The 25,171-nt window shown below is 42.1% G+C and overlaps 1 protein-coding gene across 2 annotated transcripts in view; it reads left to right on the top strand.

Annotated features, from left to right (window-relative positions):
* Positions 1 to 24,664, top strand: part of LOC126243798 (caspase-1-like) — a 108,611-nt gene extending 83,947 nt beyond the window's left edge. For both annotated transcript variants that reach the window (XM_049948189.1, XM_049948188.1), the window contains 2 exons: positions 54 to 195; positions 22,483 to 24,664. In XM_049948189.1, coding sequence (XP_049804146.1) covers positions 54 to 195; positions 22,483 to 22,736 — 396 coding nt within the window. In that variant the 3' untranslated portion in view covers positions 22,737 to 24,664. The remainder of the gene's footprint in view (positions 1 to 53; positions 196 to 22,482) is intronic.
* The last annotated feature ends 507 nt before the right edge of the window (positions 24,665 to 25,171 follow it).

Raw genomic sequence — 25,171 nt, 5'->3', positions numbered from 1 at the left:
CCTCATGTGTTTCTGTTATGAATCCCGGCTGGAGCGCTCTCTTTGTGTTGCAGGCGTGTAAGGGAACAGGTACCGATGCCGGCGTGACGGTGAGCGACCTCACTGCAGACGCGCCCGACAATGGCCGCGCCGAGGAGCTCACTTACCCAGTGCCTTCTTACGCCGACATCATCGTTTCATACTCGACATTCGAAGGTACGGCCTCGACAATTTCCATATGTTCGACTTAAAGGTTGCCTACGTTTCAAATTCTTTCCTTATTCTGAGAGACGCTGCGGGCAAAAATGTTTGTGCACTGTAACTGCTAACAAAAAATTTAGAAAATTTATCAAAGTTTTTTGCATATACCCATTAATTATATAACAAATTTATATAAACGTGACACCCACACACACACATTATCATCAGTTATCTGCTATATTAGCAGGTCCTTTGCCCCTCTATTTTGTGCGATCCATTGCTTTCTTCTTAAGGCTGCTGTATGTTGTACTGTCCATCATGTCATCCAGTATCTGGAATCTCTTCCTTCCTCGCTTCCTTTTCCCTTCTACATAACCTTCTAAAACTGTTTTGATCAGTCCGTCATTCTTTCTTAATATATGCCCAATCCAGTTTCTTTTTCTTCTCTTTATTACATCTAGTAACTGTCTTTTCTCTCCCACTCTTCTCACATTTTTTACTCTGTCCGTCCAACTTATTCTTTCCATCCTCCGCCATGTCCAGATGTCAAAAGCCTCCAGCCTTTCTCTGTCTTTCTTCCTCATAGTCCATGTTTCAGCGCCATATCGAAGAACACTCCACACAAGACATTTTATGAGTCTCTTCCTGAGTTCTCTGTCCAGACCGCTGCATAAAATTCTCCTTTTCTTATAAAACGCCTCTTTTGCCATTGCTATCCTTGTTTTAATTTCTGTGGTGCACCTCCAGTCGGCGTTTATCCTGCTTCCAAGATACTTAAAATTTTGCACCTGTTCTAGTATTTCTCCATTCAGAATAATTTTTATTTCCTTATTTCCTCCTAGTGCCAATATTTTTGTTTTATTTGTGTTAATTTTCATTCCATATTTTTTCCGTTAGTTTCAATGGTGTCCACCAAATCCTGTAATTCTTTTTCCTCTGTGGCTAGAAGGACTGTGTCATCAGCAAACCTCAAACACCGTACTCTTCTTCCTCCAATTTCTACGCCTTTGTCATCTAATGAGCATTGGTCAATCATATTTTCCAAGTAGAGGTTGAAAAGAGTAGGTGATAGACAGCATTCTTGTCTTACTCCTTTTCCTAGTCCGATCCAGTTTGTACTTTCTCCTCTCACTTTAATTGAAACTTTTTGATTAAGATATAATGAATTTACAAGTCTTCTGGTTTTCCAGTCCACTCTGTTTTCCACACACACACACACACTAATATGTCAATTGCGACTGTACCTAGCGGCTACTGCTGAGTAGTTTCTCTTCCTAAACAGCATCCCATACGTGCAAACCAGTTGCTTCTTTACCTCCGATTACTCGTACTTGTTTACTTGGGCTATGCACGGCTCTGTTAAAAAAATAATATCTAGATGTAGTCATAGGGTCAAACCGAGCACGTCTCCTTTCATGCCCCTCAGGTAATTCGTTGCAAAAAATAAACTCTAGCTGTGATCTTAAAGTCAAATAGTCTATGCATTGGATAGAATTGCGAGTTAATAAAATACACAGAATACAAAGTAAAATTTAAACCGAATAATCTAACAACAAGATTTCTATTATAACGTTTGTAATTGATGTAGGCGACAGAGGATTATGCTGAATAAGGTTTATTCAAGAAAGGACATCTCGAATAAACGAGAAATGGTCCTACGATATTCTGTTAAAATACAGACAGATAATACTCTAATCAAATGCAGTAAAGTTACGTCGAGAGCGTTACGAGAATGGTAGAAATATCCCCAAACTAAACCGTCATCAAGGACTCGTGAAAACTAACAAGGGGAGGCCACGACGTTTGGAACGCGGATTTACTGCAAACTTCGTACACTCGTAGTACTCCATGAGGACAACAAAGTGTGTAAGCAGTAGCGCGTACTTCTCACGCGTTATTGAGAAAATCGCAAGATGATTTCGGTCGTCAAATATGTTCCTGTACATGGACATTTTTACCACGAAGCGGCAGCAGCCGGGGATATCGGCACTGTAGCTCAGCGTGTTCGGCCAGAGAGCTGTTTGGTCTCTGTAATAAAAAAAAACTGAATGGAAGGATCACCAAACGAATTTGAACGGATGTCATGTGGCGTCCGCAACGACCAAACACAACGGTGAACAACGAACAAAACGAAAAAAAAAAAGAAAAAAAGTGGTTAGCGTTCAAGCCCCGTAGTCGCTGAATCGAGTCCTGTTTGTCAGTTTTCTTTTTAATTTTCAACACAGTCATTTGCTTTACTATTTATATTACAATTGATATAATGGGAAAATACGTGTAATCGGATGAACTTTTATTAAATTTACGATGTTATTTGGCAGTCTACAAATTTTTATTATTACAAATAATATAATATTCATAACTATCGACTAGCAAACGACCAACCGCATAAAGCGATACTGAAAATGTATGCTCGTCCGTGATTTGAGGAATCCCTTATACCTAGATGGAGCCAGAAACTACTTGTTACCTGCAAGTTTTGACAGGCACAGACGGCTTTCGAAAGATGTACAACTAATCGTCGGTTTCGACATTACGAGTACAAGTTGCAGGATGGTATTTTTCGTAAAAACATGGGAAACAAAGTTAAACGGCACCAACTGCATTGAATAAATGCTATGTTTCCGCATACGCAAGGTCTTTTGAGTTTTTCTGTGGAAAAACAAGCCTCGTTAACATTTTCAAAAACCTCTCTTTCAGCTGATAATTTGGAAGCAAACCATGCATAACGCAGTACTTTCTTAAATACCGGCGCTGATAATTGGTCATGCAGTATCGAGTGTATTTTAATAGTGTCTTCACGAGAAGAACTTTCTCGTTCTCTTTCGATTAAAGACTAACAGTTTTGAAGACACGGAAAAGCACACATTTTCAGTATCACTTTATGCGATTGGTCGTTTACTAGTCGATAGTTATGAATATTATATTATTTGCGATAGTAAAAATTTGTAGACTGCCAAATAACATTATAAATTTAATAAGAGTTCATCCGATTACACATATTTTTCCCATTATATAAATTTTAATATAAATAGTAAAGAAAATGATTGTGTTGAAAATAAGAAAAACTGACGAACGGGACTCGATCCACCGATTACGCGTCTTGATCACTATCCACTTTCTCTCTCTGTCTCTGTCTCTGTCTCTCTCTCTCTCGTTGTTGATCGTTGGGTTTGGTCGTTGCAGACGTCGCATGACATCCGTTAAAGTTTGTTTGTTGATCCTTCCATTCAGCTTTTTTATTTTTTATTTTTTTTTATTACAGAGACAAAACAGCTCTCTGACCGAACATGCTGAGCTACCGTGCCGGCATCCTCGGCTGCTGCCGCTTCGTGGTAAAAATGTCCACGCCCAGGTATATATTTGACGACCGAAATCATCTTGCGATTTTCTCAATAACGCTTGAGAAGTACGCGCGACTGCTTACACATTTTGTTGTCCTCATGGAGTACTACGAGTGCATGAAGTCTGCAGTAAATCTGCGTTCCAAACGTCGTGGTCTCACCTTGGAATGGCTACGAAAGGCGGGTGACCTTGAACGAGTTTCGCCTGGCTGCCGCCAGAACTGGAGGGATCACAGCATATAAAGTATTCATCAGCTCAAAACAGTTCAGAATTTAACAGGATGATTCACAAATTAACATGAGCCATACCGAGAATAATAACCCACACTCTACCTGTCAACAGTTCCGTGATATAAGCGTAGCACGCTTAGATCTTTCGTTAGTTAGAGTCACTTGAAAAGTTGGGTATTGTAGCGGCAGTTCGTCTAGAATCATCCATCACTGAATCACGCACATCACTATATCAGTCTTCTTCTTCCAGCACTCCAGTAAAAGGGTCTCCGAAAGTTATAGTCTCATAGCGACTGTTCACCGCCAAGAATCTACCACCTATACGTCAGAATCACGCACGTTTCCACAAGCAGCTCTAACTTCTTCCAGCTTCCTTGAGCTCCTCACTCGGGAAGTCCCAGTTTCCACTTGACTCCTGCAGTATTCCACCACAGTCCAACTCTCATTGGCTGAAGGCCACCCCCAGCAAGAACACATCGTTTTCAAGCTCTACAGACATAATTTGACTCACTTAACCACTTTCCCACACTAAACTAATATATTATAACAGTATTTAAATACAGAAGTCTTATAAACTTTCTGCAAACCTCAGATAATTTACAATAATTATAAATCAAGGTTTGTCCATAAATAAATAAGCCAGTATTCTTGCGCAGGTGCGCTCATGATAAATGACAACAGGTTCTCGCTGTACACTGAAGAGCCAAAGAAACTGGAACACCTGCCTAATACAGTGTAGGGGCCCTGCGAGCAAGCAGAAGTGACGCAACACGACGTGGCATAGACTCGACTAATGTCTGAAGTAGTGCTGGAGGTTATGGACACCATGAACCCTGCAGCGTTGTCCATAAATCCGTAAGAGTACGAGAGGTGTAGAGCTCTTCTGAACAGCACGTTGCAAGGCATCTTAGATATGCTCAATAATGTTCATGTCTGGGGAGTTTGGTGGCTAGTGGAAGTGTTTAAACTCCTAAGAGTGTTTCTGGAGCCACTATGTAACAATTTTGGACCTGTGGGGTGTCGTATTGTCCTGCTGAAATTGCCGAAGTCCGTCGGAATGCACAATGGACACGAATGGATGCAGGTGATCAGACAGGATGCTTACGCACATGTCACCTGTCAGAGTCGTATCTAGATGTATCAGGGGTTCCTTACAACTCCAACTGCACACGTCCCACACCATTACAGAGCCTCCACATCCTTGAATAGTCCCTGCTGACATACATGGTCTATGGATTCATGAGGTTGTCTCCCTACCCGTACACGTCCATCCGCTCGATACAATTTGAAACGACACTCGTCCGACCAGCCAACATGTTTCGAGTTACCAACAGTCCAATGTCGGTGTTTACGGGCCCAGGCGAGGCTTAAAACTTTGTGTCGTGCAGTCATCAAGGATACACGAGTGGGCCACGGCTCTGAAAGTCCATATCGATGATGCTTAGTTGATTGGTTCGCGCGCTGACACTTTTTGATGGCTCAGCACTGAAATTTGCAGCAATTTGCGGAAGGGTTGCACTTCTGTCACGTTGAACGATTCTCTTCAGTCGTCTTAGATCCATTTCTTGCAAGGATCTTTTCCCGGCCTCAGCTATATCAGAGATTTGATATTTTATGGGATTCCTGATACTCACGCTACCCTCGTGAAATGGTCGTACGGGAAAATCGCCACTCATCGCTACCTCGGAGGTGTTGTGTCCCATCGCTCGTGCACCGACTGTAACACCACGTACAAAGTCACTTAAATTTTGGTAACCTGCCACTTTAGCAGCAGTATCCGATCTAACACCTGCGCCAGACACTTGTTGTCTTATATAGGCACTTTATCAAGATTTAACTGAATTTGAACGTGCTGTTATAGTCGCCGTATGAGTAATGGGACACAGCATCTCAGAGGTAGCGATGAAGTGGGGATTTTCCTGTACGACCATTTCACGAGTGTACCGTGAATATCAGGAATCAGGTAAAACATCAAATCTCCGACATCGCTGCGGGCGGAGGAAGATCCTTCAAGAACGGAACCAACGACGGCTCAAGAGAACCGTTCAACGTGACAGAAGTGCAAGCCTTCCGAAAACTGCTACTGATTTCAATGCTGAGCCATCAGCAAACGTCAGCGTGCGAACCACTCAACGAAAGATCATCGATATGGGCTTTCGAAGCCGAAGATCCACACGCGTACCCTTGATGACTGCACGACTCAAAATTTTCCGCCTCGCCTGGGCCCGCCAACACCGACATTGGACTGTTGATAACTAGAAACATGTTGGCTGGTCGGGAGAGTCTCGTTACAAATTGTATCTAGCGGATGGACATGTACGGGTAGGGAGACAGCCTCATGAATCCATGGACCCTGCATGTAAGCAGGGGACTGTTCAAGGTTGTGGCGGCTCTGTAATGGTGTGGGACATGTGCAGTTGGAGTGATATGGGATCCCTGACACGTCTAGAAACGACTCTGACAGGTGACACGTACGTAAGCATCCTGTCTGATCACCTGCATCCATTCATGTCCATTGTGAATTCCTACGGAATTTGGCAATTCCAACAGGACAATGCGACATCGTACACGTCCAAAATTGCTAAAGAGTGGCTCCAGAAACGCTCTTCGGAGTTTAAACACTTCCGATGGGCCCCAAACGCCCCAGACATGAACATTGTTAAGCAGAAGAGATCTCCAACACCTCGTACTCTTACGAATTTATGGACAGATGTGCAGGATTCGTGGTGTGAGTTCCCGCCAGCACTACTTCAGAGAAGAGTCGAGACCGTGCCACGTGGTGTTGGGACGCTTCTGCGTGCTCCCGGGGGTCCTGCACGATATTAGGCAGGTGTACCGGTTTCCTTGGCTCTTGAGTGTATATCACAAGTGGTGCGCACAGTACTATGTGCGACACACCATAAGGTGACTTGCGAAGTAAAGATAGATAGCGGGCTACTACCCTAAGGAGGAGGAGTATTCACGAACTCATTACTTGAGATATGCATGACTGTAAGTAGTACACTAGTGTCCTTAAAAATTTCAACTCCGGAAGAACATGGCCAAATGAAGTTTGAGGGTCGCAATCTCTTTGGCAGCACATGGAAACACACACGTTGTTACGATTACAGATCCGTTCATTACCTGTGACCTTTGGCACTAGGTATTGTGCCGCGGTGACCATGTATAAACTTTATGGCATGCATTCAAGAAGGATTGGACTGTTTCCACGGGGATTGTCTCCCTTCCCGACGGGTATACGAGTCTACAAAACATCAGCAGCGAATGACCACCGTCAGTATATGGCAAACTAACCCCGTTCTAAATAATAAATGGAAAATATGACAGGTGAACGGTCAGTTTAGAGTATTAGTGGTACTAGACATTCTTCAGGGAAGGCTTGCATATTCCCAGAGACATGAATCAGGTGAAATATGATATACTGTTGCGTAAGAACAAAGCTTAGGGCTCTTGAGACCTTAGAGTAGCGAGTATTATTAAGATCCAGGTAATCTTAACCATCCAATGCGTACATTGAATCTCCTGATGTTGTTCTAGTGTCAGAATCTTCATCAGACGGTGGAAATCCACTCTTTTTTTCTTTGTATGAGGCTAACTGATTGTGAGCGCCCGTTTCCAGAACGCGTATCATAGGGAAATTTAGTTAAACTGTGTTAAATTACTGTTTTATTTTGTTCGTTATTGTGGGCAACCGAACCTGGGAAAGTGCTTTATAGTGTCGCACCCCGCCGAGCATTTGAGATAGGACGTCAAAAATTTTAAAAAATAGATTTTTCAAAAATATATGCATTTTCTAGCACATCTTTCTGAAGTGTATGATATGTAAAATATATATTTCCAGGAAGGTCTTAAATGCGCCACAGTACAGTGCCACACCTCTTTACACAGCATTCTTCTATCGCATGTCATTGTATTTCGCTCTGAGGAATTCAAACGAGTGTATTTTGTAATGGTAGCCATCAAACCTATAGTCAGGATAGTGGAAACTGAAATGTCCTGTGGTATTTCTCCTGTCGCCTGGTTTGACATCCTACCCTCGCCCCCCTTACAAAAAAACCAGTTAATACTGAGTGGGATTATTTGTAATTGGGACAATAAGAACTATTCAGTAAATTTGCACGCTTTATTGCCTATTACCTAATAATTTTCTCTTTTGTGTGACATAAAATTAAATATAGGAAACTTAAAACCAGTAAAGGCAAGAGACAAGCAAGACAGTGTCTGCCCCTGCTAGCTGAGTAGTGTCCGCCTGCTTGGCTGCATGGTAACGTGCTCGTGCTTGCCTCCCATGCAGCAGGCCCAGGTTCGATTCCTGGCTGGGATGGATATGTGCGCCGGCACGGTAACTCAGCATGTTCGGTCAGAGGGTTAGCTGTCCTCTGTAATAATAATAATAAAAAAAAAAGAAACTGAGTTAATGGATCAACGACGAACTGAAACGGGTGTCTTACGACGTCCGTCACGAGCAGATGCAATGAACGAAAACGAACAAAATGAGATTAAAATAAAAAAAGTGGTCAGCGCGTCAGAATGTTAATTCTAAGGGCCCGGGTTCGATTCCCGGCTGGGTCGGAGATTTTCACCGCTCAGGGACTAGGTGTTGCGTTGTACTAATCATCATTATTTCATCCCCATCGAAGCGCAAGTCGGCGAAGTGGCGTCAAACCGAAAGACTTGCACCTGACGAACGGTCTACCTGACGGGAGGCCCTAGTCACGCGATATTTTCATTTTTAGCAAGACAGTACTCATTTCTTCAGTCATTAGGTTCCAGCATTTTTTTCTCTATAATCTTGCTACAGCTTTACACGGCGTGCTTTACTTTCTGCGGGACAAATCTATTACGCCATCAGAGTTCGTTAATCGTTTTGCTACATGAAAAATCAAAATGTCGTTGTCTTATACTGAAAAAGCTGTTAATATGAAACGTACCCAAATGTGTGGTTTCTAGATTTGATTACGTCTATTTTGCCACTCTCTATAGGTAAAACGGAACGCGCCTTTTTAATATTGCAGCAATTGTAACACACTCCAAATAGGGGAGACTATTTTGGCACAAATGGTCATTTTTATCTAACTAATTTACATAAATAACACGGCAGAATGTAATTCACGAAGTACCAATATCAAATGCCTATTATGCCTACTATAAGCTAACACTTTCATGTTTGGAAATACATTCATACGCTCCAGATTCTCAAGCAAGAGACTGAAAAGTGGTAGTACGAAATTTTTATATAAATTTGGAATCGTCATATTCTTCCATATAATCTGTATGATGTCACCGTTTCTTCTCCTTCCTCGTTCTAACAAATCTTGTCATCACAAATTCTGTAACTATTCCTACCATTGTGAAATTCTGTTCTCCGGTTAACTTCACTAACCCGGCCGGAATCACCAGTTTCGTTTGCCTCGTTTATTCTACGGTTAGGCATTATTACGTGTTCCTACAACGCGTTTTGCGCGCAATTCCGAGAATGAAACTTAGAGGCTTCTAACTGGTGGCTGTAGAACTGGCCCTTAGTTCTGTAGGCATATGGCAAAAATTTTCTGTCAAAATTTCATTTTCTTGGATACACCGAGAAGATTAATATGTAATCTTTGTTACCTGTTATTCCTGTAAGTCATTTATTTCCACTCTGGTAGTCGGAGTATATGGATTTCGCTAATAATTATAACAACGCTGATCATTCACACACCCAATCAACCACATAAACAAACAGCGATTGGCATTCATCCGTTCGGGTTTATTCGGCTCAGCTCGTATAGCCCTAACCCCTTTTCTCTACGAGAAAATTTTTTGTTTCTAGATGAGACGGGGATTTCCCTGGCAGAGATATCACGCACATTATGTACAGATTCTAAAGTCGACTTATTATTCGTTCAGAGATCAACTTAGAAAGTGTTCAAAAATGTTCAAAAGCCAACAGTGATGCATTTCAAAATCATACGAATAATCGACAGACCAACATCTCCTGGATGATAGGCGCTTTGTGAAATAAGTTTTTTTTTTCTTTTTCAAGAATATGAATTTGGAATTTGGTATCTCCTGCAATTGACGCCTGGGGCAGATACCCCGGTTTGCCCCCCCCCCTCCCCCGTGCGGCTTGTCCCGGCGGAGGTTCGCTTCCTCCCTCGGGCATGGGTGTGTGTGTTTGTCCTTAGGATAATTTACGTTAAATAGTGTGTAAGCTTAGCGACTGATGACCTTAGCAGTTAAGTCCCATAAGATTTCACACATATTTCATATTTAATTTGCCCCCCCCCCCCCCTCCTAGATCCGGGCTGGCTGTGGGTGTTACCTTCACAAGAACACTTAAAGCCTGATTTGCATCAAACGACTAGAGCGCTGTATTGCGAAATCGGATCGGACGTTTCCATCGGATCTACATCTTCCATGGAGTTTGTCACTAACTTAACAAAGTGATAGGGATGCATTGCGTGTCTGTTGATGTTTTCACAAAACCTGCTCCCAACTTCCATTCTCCCAGACCACTTCTCCAACGTTCCGTTTAATGGCTGGGGCAAGTGCGTTGAATTAGGTGGCAGAAAAACAGATTCTGTGTTTTTTTGCGATATCTGATAACGTCAATATTCAAGTTTCATGATAAGTTATCTCCTATGGGAGCTCTCTCGCCTTCACATTCTTTGAAAAAAGAAATGTAAAGTACCTGAAACCAATCTACAAATCTTGCAGCACCCATCCCGACGAGATCCTATTAAATCAAGTCCCTTTTGCAGCAGTTTTCAATAATACATCCCGAAAGTGGCACTTGTTGTCCTACTGTCCTTCCTCAACATGAAGAAGTCGAGATCGCTTGTTGCATCTCATGTCACACAAGAAATTAGATTATATTATATGTACTTTTTGTTCCATAGATTCTTAATGAGGAGATCCTCAAGGATAAACACCATATCAGAAAGTGAAAAAATCTTAAATACATATATTTTTGTTTCTCAGATAATTACAAACTTCTGACGAAATCTGTATCGTACAACACTCTAACGATATAAGGCTTAGGTTACTGTAGCCACGTATTATCGAACAGAAAATCAGCTTAAAACATTTATTTACATTCATCTCATTCCTGCAGTGACGATATCAGGCAGTCATATTTGACACAATGAATTTGATTTTATTAATAACAGTTGTGCATCAGTCGGTAATACTAATAAATTCGTTAGTGGAGTAGGACATAGCCAACTATAAATCCTTTAGGATGGTCTTAAACCTAAATTTATTAAAAATTAAACTTTGCCTGACTGCTGGCAAGTTATTGACAACGTGTGTTCCTGAAAATAGACACTTTTTACAGACGCTGCAAGTGACATTAAATCTTTGTGCAGACTATTTTTATTTACAGTTTTTTTCCATGAACTGAACTGTTGGTTTGAAAAAGAGATATATTATTTATGACAAATTTCGTTAGCAGTAAATATATTTGTGATGCAGTTGTTAGTACCCTCAGCTCCTCGACAAGGCTTCTGGCGGACGTTCTTTAGTTCACACCGAAAATAATTCCTGTTACACGCTTTTGCACTTGGAAAACTTTAGCTTGGCTAGACGAATTGCTCCAAAAAATGATGCCACATCACATTTTGGTGTGAAAGTAAGTTAATTATGGCACTTTTTTTACTTTCACACCTCTTATGTCTGACAATACAGGGTGAGTCACCTAACTTTACCGCTGGATATATTTCGTAAATCAGATCAAATACTGACGAATCGATTCCGCAGACCGAACGTGAAGAGAGGGGCTAGTGTAATTGGTTAATACAAACCATAAAAAATGCACGGAAGTATGTTTTTTAACACAAACCTACGTTTTTTTAAATGGAACCCCGTTAGTTTTGTTAGCACATCTGAACATATAAACAAATACGTAATCAGTGCCGTCTGTTGCATTGTAAAATGTTAATTACATCCGGAGATATTGTAACCTAAAGTTGACGGTTGAGTACCACTCCTCCGCTGTTCGATCGTGTGTATCGGAGAGCACCGAATTACGTAGGGATCCAAAGGGAACGGCGATGGACCTTAGGTACAGAAGAGACTGGAACAGCACATTACGTCCATCTGCTCTTCCTTTTTATTGGTCTTTTTCACTGACGCACATATAAATTACCATGAGGGGTGAGGTACTCGTACACACGTGGTTTCCGTTTTCAATTACGGAGTGGAATAGAGTGTGTCCCGACATGTCAGGCCAATAGATGTTCAATGTGGTGGCCATCATTTGCTGCACACAATTGCAATCTCTATCGTAATGAATGTCGTACACGCCGCAGTACATCTGGTGTAATGTCGCCGCAGGCTGCCACAATACTTTGTTTCATATCCTCTGGGGTTGTAGGCACATCACGGTACACATTCTCCTTTAACGTGCCCCACAGAAAGAAGTCCAGAGGTGTAAGATCAGGAGAACGGGCTGGCCAATTTATGCGTCCTCCACGTCCTATGAAACACCCGTCGAACATCCTGTCAAGGGTCAGCCTAGTGTTAATTGCGGAATGTGCAGGTGCACCATCATGCTGATACCACATACGTCGACGCGTTTCCAGTGGGACATTTTCGAGCAACGTTGGCAGATCATTCTGTAGAAACGCGATGTATGTTGCAGCTGTTTGGGCCCCTGCAATGAAGTGAGGACCAATGAGGTGGTCGCCAATGATTTCGCACCATACATTTACAGTCCACGGTCGCTGTCGCTCTACCTATCTGAGCCAGCGAGGATTGTCCACGGACCAGTAATGCATGTTCCGTAGATTCACTGCCCCGTGGTTTGTGAAACCCGCTTCATCGGTAAACAGGTAGAACTGCAACGCATTCTCTGTTAATGCCCATTGACAGAATTGCACTCGATGATTAAAGTCATCACCATGTAATTGTTGATGTAGCGACACATGAAACGGGTGGTAGCGGTGACGATGCAGTATGCGCATGACACTACTTTGACTCAGTCCACCGGCTCTCGCAATGTCCCGTGTACTCATGTGTGGGTTCATGGCAACAGCAGCTAACACACCAACTGCACCCACTTCTCCTGTGACGGGCCTGTTACGGACCCGTTTGCGTGCTACGACCATACCTGTTGCATACAGTTGGCGGTAGATGTTTTGCAATGTGCGGCACGTTGGATGCTCTCTGTCCGGGTACCATTCTGCATACACACTGCAGGTTTCAGCTGCATTTCGTCGACACTCGCCATAGATGAGTATCATCTCCGCCTTTTTAGAGTTCGAGTACACCATGGTCACAGTTCCTACAACACTACACTATCACAGACGTCTGGTAACACGGTGTACTACAGTTGGTCTGCGTGCGGAGACGAATGCAGAATAATAATAGCAGCAAGCGCTACATGCGGACACTGCGACAGCTAGACCAAACCACAACAGTGCACTACAGCCACACTCGTAAACACGGTCGTCATCGTAAACATGTCCCTGCAGATTCTGCTCGCCGACCGTGGCCCGTGTTTGTTACAACACGCAACTGAACGTCGGAGGTTTCAAGAGTCAACTTTAGGTTACAATATCTCCGGATGTAATTAACATTTTACAATGCAACAAACGGCACTGATTACGTATTTGTTTATATGTTCAGATGTGCTAACAAAACTAACGGGGTTCCATTTAAAGAAACGTAGGTTTGTGTTAAAAACATACTTCCGTGCATTTTTTTATGGTTTGTATTAACCAATTACACTAGCCCCTCTCCTCACGTTCGGTCTGTGGAATCGGTTCGTCAGTATTTGATGTGGTTTACGAAATATATCCAGCAGTAACGTTAGGTGACTCACCCTGTATACGCATTGCGAGTAAAGACTTATTTAGATGCTTCAACAGTTCTGTGAACCAGGCGAGTTGATTATCAAGATGTAATCCCAAGAATTTAACACTGTCAGCCTGTTCTACAGAAATCTCTTACCGATTCTGAACTGCACGTAGTGTGCGTTTTTATTTGTTTATTTATTTTTTTTAAGGATTAGTGACAAAGAATTGGCTAGGAAACATTTGTTGGTGCCCATAAAAATTTCATTAAGTGACCTTTTTAAAATTATACTTGCTTTGCTGTTTATTGCAATGTTTGTATCATCTGCAAGTACAACAAATATGTAATCCATTAATGTTATTGATGAAAGGTCATTGATATACACATGAAGATTAACGGCCCTAAGATGGAAACTTGTGGAATGCCACATGTTTTCAGTTCCCAGTTGGATGAAACCCAGTAGCTTATCACAAAATTCTTTCCTATTGAAGCCATTTATTTCCTGTCAGAGAGATTTGATTTGAACCATTTTGCAAAATTCCCTGTTACACCACAACATTTTACTTAAATGATGTTACGATTTACACAGTGAAGTGCCTTTGGCGGATCATAAAATGTAGCAGTAGCCGTTAGTTTATTGTTCAAGGAACAAGTAAATTCTCACTATATGTGTCAATAACCTTCTCTATTTCAGAACCCTATCAAAATATGAACTGTGAGTTTAGCAATATATTAATTGTATTCACATGATTAAGAAGTTATCAGTATATTTCCTTTCATAAAATTTTCCTGTGTGATGATAAAAGTGAAATTAGACGGAAATTTTATGGTATTTCCTTATCTCCTGTCTCATAAATGTCTTCACTTTAACATATTTCAACAAATCGGGGTATTTTCCATTGATAAATAACTGGCTATGCAAAGTAATATTTTACTAAACTCCGTAGAAAATTCTTTAATTAAATTTTTTGCCTTTTTAGTGTAACTATTAGATTTTTTGGATTTTATGCCGAACAGTGCTTCTACTCTTTTAGTGATAGTCGTACTAAAAATGTAGCTGAAGTAAATTGTAATGGCTGGTCTGAGATACTCCAGGGCAGCTTCTATTGAGTCTGACAACCTTTTCAGTAACAGTTATGAAATGTTTGCTAAAAGCTTTGCAGCTCTGCACACACCTGTCACCCTTTTATCAGTTATTCTTAACGCTGTCACCTCCTCTTTTCTGCTTCAACCAGTCTCCTACTTCATTGTCTCACATTATCTTTATTTTTTTACTTTACATGAAATTTTTTTCTCGTAATGCATTTTACCTTCAATGTTTTGCAATTTGTCTTCTAATAGGCTATGGCGTCAACATCAGAGCTTTTTGCGGCCGACAGATACAGTTTCTTTTTTGTCACCTTTGTCGTCTGTTCACTACATAGCTCAAAAATGCAGACTGGCCAATTGTGCTCACCATGACAGCACACTCTCGCCATTGCGCGCTGAGTCGAGTCACGTGCACAAATACTGTATATTACCACTAAACAAATCTTCAATGTCGAGGACGTACTCTTACATTAAGAGCTGTTGTGGTTTCTGGACAATGAAAGTCGGTTCAATGACTTAAGTGTAACCAACCCAAACCATAACAGATGGTGTCAAACACTCCACGCAGGCTGGTCCAGGTGCTCTGTAGTTCTCAAAAATAGAATCGTCACTGCGAAATTCAGTCTTTAAGCCTTGCGACCACTGTCATGCTCTTCATGTGTTGTGACAATCTCTTGTGCTCCATACACTCATCAAAGTGTATGGCACCTATCAACAAATTGATTTCACAGTACCATTCAATATACTGTCCTACATGTTATGCCATGACAAATTACTTCCGATAAAATCATTTCTATCCTATTAGCACTCATTCAGATGCTTACATTGAGCTCCTTGACATCGCCACAGCATCATTGCATTTGTTTCCAAGTTTCTACCCGTTTAGCGGGCATTGGGTGTGTGAGGCATTGCGACTCTCCAGTCGCAAAAGGGAAGGCATTTCTGAACCAATACATATAGCGCTACCACCTTTCTGCAAACGAAATAATTATAGCGTGGATTTTCATGCACTATCAAACCGCAAAACACGCATGCATTCATGAAGTATCATATCATTGCAACATGCACAATGAGGCAGCAAAACAAAACAAAAAAAAAAAAAAAAGACTAAGAAAATGTGCTGTAGTAATATTCAGTTCCGTATATATTTCTGTTTCCTTCTAAAATAGTACAAAACAAACAATTTTTTCAAATTTTCCTTACTTAAACTTATCAGACAGAACTTTTTGTACATAAAAAATTATCTTTCTATGTCACAAGCGTGAAAGCGAAGAAATTTCGCACAAAGTCAGACCACGTTGAAAGTATTTTACATTTTTACCACAAAATAAATTCTAATAACTTCGTAAACTTAAAATAAGGATTTTAACTGATGATTTTATTTATCTTAAAAGGTACAGAACCAATTGCTCTATAGGATGATTGAAAATGTTTTTCACCCTTTCCAATAACTGTCGGAGCTTCCACCAGTTACATGTGGCTTCCTAGTTGATTTAATGTACATCAGGTTTTGCTTCAAATCTGTTACTTTGAATTTCATTTCCACAATCTAAAAATGAAAAAAAGAAAACGCAATTATGAGGCTTTTGAATCGAGTGAAGTAAACAGGTGTTAATTTCAATAAATTTGCGGGCATTTATGGTCTGTTACCGACTTGGCTTCATGAAAATTAGCAAAGGAAAAGATGGCAGCGTTTATCCAGACACCCCACCTGGTTAAAATAAGCTATGACCACAAAGCTAAGTCTGGCAGGATGTCTCTAAATGCGGCTGCACGGAAAGTTGCTTTCAAGAATATGTCCAATATAAAAATAGTCGGGATATGATTTAATTAATGCTGTCAGAATCATCAAACCCTTGTATTTTGTATGACTATTTACCTTGTTTGTGGAGGATATCAGCGTATTCACATTGTCATATTTTAGGTGTACTCGTTCAGTTGCATGATGCAGCGCATAGGCTAAACATGTGAAGTGCTTGGGTTAGGATAAAATATTGTAATTGCTTTCCCTGCCTTCATTGTATAGGGGACAGCATCGCTTGGTAACAAAAGGACCCTTTTTATTTAAATTTATTGGCACAAGAAATATTAACTTCTGCCGACAGCTACTGTGACTAGCTAGGATGACTGAGCTTGCAATATAGTTTACAGACTAACAACATTCGCCAAGTTTCTCACGTTCTCCACTATTAGCAGAATTCCTATGAAAAAAAGTTAATATATCCAATATATGGTTTTTGTTGTTGTGGTCTTCAGTCCAGAGACTGGTTTGATGCCTGCTAGCCATGCTACTCTATCCTGTGCAAGCTTCTTCATTTCCCAGTACCTACTGCAGCATACGTCCTTCTGAATCTGCTTAGCGTATTCATCTCTTGGTCTCCCTCTACGATTTTTACCCTCCACGCTGCCCTCCAGTACAAAATTGGTGATCCCTTGATGCCTTAGAACATGTCCTACCAACCGATCCCTTCTTCTAGTCAAGTTGTGCCACAAACACCTCTTCTCCCCAATTCCATTCAATACCTCCTCATTAGTTATGCGATCTACCCATCTAATCTTCAGCATTCTTCTGTAGCACCACATTTCGAAAGCTTCTATTCTCTTCTTGTCTAAACTATTTATCGTCCATGTTTCACTTCCATACATGGCTACACTCCATACAAATACTTTCAGAAACGACTTCCTGACAGTTAAATCTATACTCGATGTTAACAAATTTCTCTTCTTCAGAAACGCTTTCCTTGCCATTGCCAGTCTACATTTTATATCCTCTCTACTTCGACCATCATTAGTTATTTTGCTCCCCAAATAGCAAAAGTCCTTTACTACTTTAAGTGTCTCATTTCCTAATCTAATTCCTTCAGCATCACCCGACTTAATTCGGCTACATTCCATTATCCTCGTTTTGCTTTTGTTGATGTTCATCTTATACCCTCATTTCAAGACACAGTCCATTCAGTTCAATTGCTCTTCCAAGTCCTTTGCTGTCTCTGACAGAATTACAATGTCATCGGCGAACCTCAAAGTTTTTATTTCTTCTCAATGGATTTTAATACCTTCTCCGAATTTGTCTATTGTTTCCTTTACTGCTTGCTCAATATACAGATTGAATAACATCGGGGAGAGGCTACAACCCTGCCTCACTCCGTTCCCAACCACTGCTTCCCTTTCATGTCCCTCGACTCTTATAACTGCCATGTGGTTTCTGTACAAATTGTAAATAGCATTTCGCTCCCTGTATTTTACCCCTGCCACCTTCAAAATTTGAAAGAGAGTATTCCAGTCAACATTGTCAAAAGCTTTCTCTATGTTTACAAATGCTAGAAGCGTAGGTTTGCCTTTCCTTAATCTTTCTTCGAAGGTAAGTCGTAGGGTCAGTATTGCCTCACGTGTTCCAACATTTCTACGGAATCCAAGCTGATCTTCACCGAGGTCGGCTTCTACCAGTTTTTCCAATCGTCTGTAAAGAATTCGAATTAGTATTTTGCAGCTGTGACTTATTAAACTGATAGTTCGGTAATTTTCACATCTGTCAACACCTGCTTTCTTTGGGATTGGAATTAGTATATTCTTCTTGAAGCCTGAGGGTATTTCGCCTGTCTCATACATCTTGCTCACCAGATGGTAGCGTTTTGTCAGGACTGGCTCTCCCAAGGCTGTCAGTAGTTCTAGTGGAATGTTGTCTACTCCCAGGGCCTTGTTTCGACTCAGGTGTTTCAGTGCTCTGTCAAACTCTTCACGCAGTATCGTATCTCCCATTTCATCTTCATCTACATCCTCTTCCATTTCCATAATATTGTCCTCAAGAACATCGTCCCTGTATAGACCCTCTATATACTTCTTCCACCTTTCTGCTTTCCCTTCTTTGCTTAGAACTGGGTTTCCATCTGAGCTCTTGATATTGATGCAAGTGGTTTTCTTTTCTCCAAAGGTCTCATTAATTTTCCTGTAGGCAGTATCTATCTTACCACTCGTGAGATAAGCCTCTACACCCTTACATTTGTCCTCTAGCCATCCCTGCTTATCCATTTTGCACTTCCTGTCGATCTCATTTTTGAGACGTTTGTATTCCTTTTTGCCTGCTTCACTTAGTGCATTTTTGTATTTTCTCCTTTCATCAATTAAATTCAGTATCTCTTCTGTTACCCAAGGATTTCTACTAGCCGTCGTCTTTTTACCTACTCGATCCTCTGCTGCCTTCACTATTTCATTGCTCAAAGCTACCCATTCTTCTTCTACTGTATTTCTTTCCCCCATATATGGTATGCATTACAAAATGAGATGACAAAAGTCAAGGGGTATCCCCTAACATCATGTTGGACCTCCTTTTGCATGGCGTAGTGCAGCGATTTGACATGTCGTTGGAGGCCTCCTGCAGAAACACTCAGCCATACTCCCTACATAACCGTCCATAAGTGCGAAAGTGTTGCCGCTGCAGGTCTTTCTGCGTGAACTGATCACTCGATTATATCCCATAAATGTTCGATGGGATTCAAATCGGGAATCTGGGTGGCCAAATCATTCTCTCAGGTTGTCCAGAATGTGCTTCAAACCAATCACGAACAGCTGTGGCCTGGAGACCTGGTGCATTGTCACCAATTAAAATTCCACCGATATTTGGAAACATGAAGTCCATGAGTAGCTGCAAATGGTCTCCAAGTAGCCGAGCATAACCATTTGCAGTCAATGGTCGGTTCAGTTTGACCAGATCACCAAGTCCATTCCATGTAAACACAGTCCACACAATATCGGAGCATCACCAGTTTGCACAGTGCCTCGTTGACAACATGGATCCACGGCTTTGTGGTGTCCACACCACACTCGAACGCAAGCATCAACTGTTACCACCTGAAATCTTGACTTACCTGACCAGACCACGGTTTCCAGTTCTCTAGGGTTCAACCGATACGGTCACGAGTCCAGGAGATGCGCCGGAGGCGCTGTCGTACTGTTAGCAAAGGCAGTCGCGTCGGTCGTCTGCTTCCATAGCTCATTAACGTCACATTTCGCGGCACTGTCCTAACGGATACGTTCATCGTAGTACCTATAGAGATTTCTGCGGTTATTTCACGCAGGTTCCTTGTCTGTTAGCACTGATAACTGCACGCAAACGCCGCTGCTCACGGTCATTAAGCGAAGGCCATCGAACACTGCGTTGTCCATGGTGAGAGACAGTGCCTCAAATGTGGTACTCTCCGCACACTCTTGACGCTGTGGATCACGCAATATTGATTTCCTTAACGCTTTCCGAAACGGAATGTCTCATGCGTCTAGCTCCACCTACCATTCCGCGTTCAAAGTCTGTAAATTTCCATCGTGCGGCCATAATCACGTCGGATACCTTTCTATAGCCGGCCGCTGTGGCCGAGCGGTTCTAGGTGCTTCAGTCCGGAACTGCGCAGCTGCTACGGTCGCAGGTTCGAATCCTGCCTTGGGGATGGATGTGTGTGATGTCCTTAGGTTAGTTAGTTTTAAGTAGTTCTAAGTCTAGGAGACTGATGACCTCAGATGTTAAGTCCCACAGTGCTTGGAGCCATTTGAACCTTCCTATATGACTCATCTGAGTACAAATGACAGCTCCGCCAGTCCACTGCCATTTCACACTGACCAGCCAGAACATTGTGACCACCTACCTAATAGCCCATATGCCCACCTTTGGCACAGGTAACAGTGGCGACACGTCAAAATGGTTCAAATGGCTCTGAGCACTATGGGACTTAACATCTCAGGTCATCAGTCCCCTAGAACTTAGAACTACTTAAACCTAACTAACCTAAGGACATCACACACATCCATGCCCGAGGCAGGATTCGAACCTGCGACCGTAGCAGTCGCGCGGTTCCAGACTGTAGCGCCTAGAACCGCTCGGCCACCACGGCCGGCGGCGACACGTCATGGCACGGGAGGAATGAGGTCTTGGTAGGTCACTGGAGGGAGCTGGCATGACAACTGATCACAAGTCACCTTAATCTCGTAAATTTCTGGAAAGGGGGCAATGAGCTCTGACGCCATGTTCAATCAAACTCCAAGTGTATTCGATCAGACTTAGATCTTGCGAGTGGGAGGGGGGTGAGGGGCAGCACAATAACTGGAACTTGCCACTGTGTTCCTCGAACCATCCCATCACACTCCTGGCCTTGTGACATGGCGCATTATCTTGTTGAAAAATGCCACTGCCATTGGGGAAGATGTTCGTCGTGAAGGGGTGTACGAGGTTTGCAATCAGTGCCGATACACCTTGGCCGGCAAAGTGCCTTGCACGAGCTCCTCTGGACCAAGGATGCCCACGTGAATGTTCCCTAGAGCATAAGGGAGCCCCCGCCAGCTTCTTTCTGTCCCGCAGTACAGATGTCAAGGAGCTGTTCCCGTGGAAGGCGCTGGATTCGCGTCCTCTCATCGGCACTATGAAGAAGGTGTCGCGATTCATCATAACGTGCGACCCTCTGCCACTACGCCAACCTCCAGTGCCGATGCTCAAGTGCCCATTCCAATAGTAGTTCCTGATATCGTTGTGATAATACAGGGACACGCATAGGTCGTCGGCTGTGGAGGCCCATCGTTAGGAGCGTCGGTGCATTGCGTCTTCAGTACGATTGTACTCTGCCCAGCATTAAAGTCTGGTCTTAGTTCCCCCACAGTTCGCCGCCTGTCCTGTTTTACCAGTGTGCACAGCCAAAGACGTCCGACATCTGTAATGAGGAGTGGCTGCCCAACCCCAGGACGTCTGGTCGTAGTTTCACCTTGGTTTCGCCACGTGTTAAAGACACTTCTCGAACACCCGACAAGTCGTGTAGTTTTCGAAATCCTCTTGCCGAGGCTCGGTGAGGCTCAGATAGATCGCGCGCCTTCCCCATTCTACACATAGACAGCACGTTCACTGATACTACACCCATCGAGCTTGTGTCTGAGTAGCACTCATTCCTCGTCAGGTGATGCTGATATCACCCGGACCGGTTTATATCGATCGTAGATCGGTGGTCATAATGCTCGGACTGATCAGTGAATACCTTGTGTGACCTGCCCGGTTGGCCGTGCAGTCTAACGCACGGCTTTCCGCGCAGGAAAGAGCGCCTGGTCACCGGCACGAATCCGCCTGGCGGATTTGTGTTGAGGTCCGGTGAACCGGCCAATGCAGGCTGGTTCACCTTATTCCGCCTCGGTTACACTATGTCGGCGATTGCTACGCAAACAAGTCCTCCACGTACGCGTACACCACCATTACTCTACCACGCAAACATAGGGGTTACACTCGTCTGGTGTGAGACGTTCCCTGGGGGGTCCACCGGGGGCCGAACCGCACAATACCCCTGGGTTCGTTGTGGGGCGACGGAGGGGTGAAGTGGACTGTGGTAGCCGTCGTGGGGTTGTGGACCACTGCGGCTGCGACGGGGACGGAGCCTCTCTGTCGTTTCTAGGTCCCCAGTTAATATACAATACAATACAATACCTTGTGTACGCGATGCTACCGCCATCTGTGCCTGTGCATATCGCTGTCCCATGGCTTTTGTCACCTTAGTGTAAATGTCTAAATTCAAGCAGTTATATCTACGAAATCTTCGAAATATGAATTTACTCTCGGGATGGACAAAGGATGTGAGCACGAATGCAACACTCATTTGCAAGGAACTCTGCGCTGTAGTAGTAAACTACTATTAATTCATAGTTTTACATGTACTCCATGTTTGGAATTATTCAGACTATTCTTTCAGAGCTTTGCTATTTACCCTGCATGACTGTGCATTTTTCACAACTTGTCTTGGAACCACCTTTCTTATATTTTTTGGAGTAACTATTTCTTCCATGGACAGAGCCTGACTTGGACGAACTGTGCTTCTGCCATTCCTGGGAGCTTTCTATGATGTTGCAGGTCTATACTCCTTCCGCAATCCAACAAAGGGCTCGTGGTACGTTGAGACACTGTGTTCTCAACTTGAAGCCCACGGCAGATCCAAGGACCTGGTGTCGCTGCTCACTGACGTGAATCGCATCGTCGGTCAGAGATATCGCTCAGAAAACAAGAGCCTGCCAGACCTGCATGGCAAGGTGCAGGCGCCGTGCTTCACCTCATCCTTGACACGGAGTCTATGCTTCGGTCATAAAGGCCATGGCCACCTCGCATGATGTCTGCCACAAAAAACCTCGTTTCACCCATATAAATGTAGAAAATATTTCCTTAGAGTTCCTATGTTTCCACCAAAGCACCTGAAGCCTCAGCTGCTGAATGTAATCCGCTGTACCGCCCAGAGTCACGTTACACTTTGTCTTTATTCAGTACCACGGATTGTCTGAGATATCGCTGTCTGTTTATAAGTGACATTATGTCTGGTTTATCAGTAATTAGTAAAATATGACGTGGTGGCATGCACAGAATTAGTTCATAGACCACTTAATATATTTAATACAAACTAATTATAAACAGTTCTACAGTAAGTGTCAACTTAATTGAACGAACACAAAGGTTCGCAAGCGGGAAATGTATTTATATCGGATGAGTGCATTTAATGGGTCCTAGATGGTGTTCATATCAGCGAAATCAACAAATAGCATGTTCGTCAACTACACATGAAGGTATCCATTTCGTATTCCGTATTCTGAACATGTTCATTTCTTCTGAAATATTACTTTTCATTCCATAAATAATGGCTGAGTAATGAGTGAGAATTTGGTTTGGATGCCTTCAATCGGAAATCGGCACATTGTATTCAGAAATAAGGTTTGTTCATGAAATACAAGTAAAAAAACGGAGGCTCTTCGTTTCCTTAAACATCCAAAGGGGATATCAGAGCACCATCTTTCCTTCATCATTGACGTTTTTTTGAAAATATACAAAAATCGAGGAGACTATTTCTACTTACAGAAGTTTTCAGAAAAAGTGATGTGAATGCTGTACTTAGATTAACAATGTTCTGCACGCATATTACAGGTCAAACAAATGTATATATGAGCTTCATTATCATGCAGGTATCTAGTGCATGGCAACTTGCATGTTACTGTTGATGATTTTCCTTGCAACATCTGATATGATTAAGGTAGGATTAATTTTCGCGATTAATTTCATCATCATCACCTTCATTTCAAGCATTAGGCCCTTTATTGGTTCGCCTATTACAGTAGCCATCGTTCTTCCGTCTTCCTTGATTTCTTCTCCAAAATTGCTTAAATCTTCTGATCTGGAGAGGTAATCTTTCTCAACTCATCCTTTCGGGGCCTTCATTCGAGTTTCTCTTATTTTTTTGCATTTTATTAGAAATGTTGAATATGTTCAGTTTTTCCTTAATTTCTGAATTTCTAAATCTGTCAGTTCTTGTGCACCATTTTACTTTTCTTAGAAACCACATCTCTGCTGCTTGTATGTGACTTTCTTCACGTTTACTTATAACCCTGAGATAATTTCAGCCTTGTTGCTTTCCTCGCTTCATTTTCTAGATATCTGTTTATTGCTCCACATATATTCCCAAGCTTTGCTAATTTCTTTTCTATGTCTTCCTCATAATCATATGTTACGCCATATCCTAAATAGCTAATATTCAATGTGTTGTTTTGTTCTGTTTTTCTCTCTAAAGAATGTTTTCCTTTGAACGTCATTGATTTTGTTTCTTTTCTGAAATAGTCAAATGGTTTTCTTCACCATTATTACTAATAATTTTATTCGCCTTTCTAGATCATCTTCATTCTCAACTAGCAGTGTGGCATCGTTTGCACATAAAACGCAATTCCCAAATTCACCAACAAAATAAATCTTAAAATGTGTATTAAAATGTGTGGGTGAAATGCTGCACCTTTATCTAACACTTTCGTTTGCAGCTATAGTCTGTACCATTTATATCTGAAATTACAACTGTGTGTTTGTGCAGATTTTCAAAACGTTATAGTTGTTGTGGATATATTCTTTTCGTCATAATTGCCCACAGTTTCTTCCTGCCAACATAATCGTATGCCTTAATAAATCAATAAATGCTAAGCTGGTTTCCCTGCCATACTCCACGTGTTCTTCGATTATTTGTTCAGTTGTAAATGCTGAATCTGTTGTCGAGCTGCCCTCTGAAATCCCATTTGTTCTTCGCCCAATGAATTCTTAGCTATAATCTTCAACTTCTTGTTCACTATTCTTCCATAAACTTTGTATGCAGGTCCAGTAACCCGGTTCCTCTAAAGTTCTCGCAGTTGTAATGATCTCCCTTTTTGAACAGTCATATCATCTTTGTCCATGTAAGTGCTTCTGGAATAACTTAATTTCTCCAGCATATAAATGTAGTAATCTCTTTCACACTCGCATGCATCCATATCTTATCAATTCGGCGTACTAGTAACTTTTCTATTCTTTGTAGAATTGACAACTTCTCTTAATTCATCCACATGTAAATTGTCTTCACATTTTATTTCAGTTTTATCCTCTTTAGTCTCTGTGGTGCATATTTCTTCATACACCAAGTTCTCAGAATGTTCTATCCATTTTGCTTGTTGGATGTTATTTGTTTGAGTAACTTTTTTTTCTGTTTGGCTGAGCATTTTCATTGTCTTGTAACCTGTCATTTGCTTATAAACTCGTCACAAGA

The sequence above is a fragment of the Schistocerca nitens genome, chromosome 1 (assembly GCF_023898315.1).
Source record: "Schistocerca nitens isolate TAMUIC-IGC-003100 chromosome 1, iqSchNite1.1, whole genome shotgun sequence".
Lineage (NCBI taxonomy): Eukaryota > Metazoa > Arthropoda > Insecta > Orthoptera > Acrididae > Schistocerca > Schistocerca nitens.
This window is presented reverse-complemented; position numbering and strand designations above follow the sequence as displayed.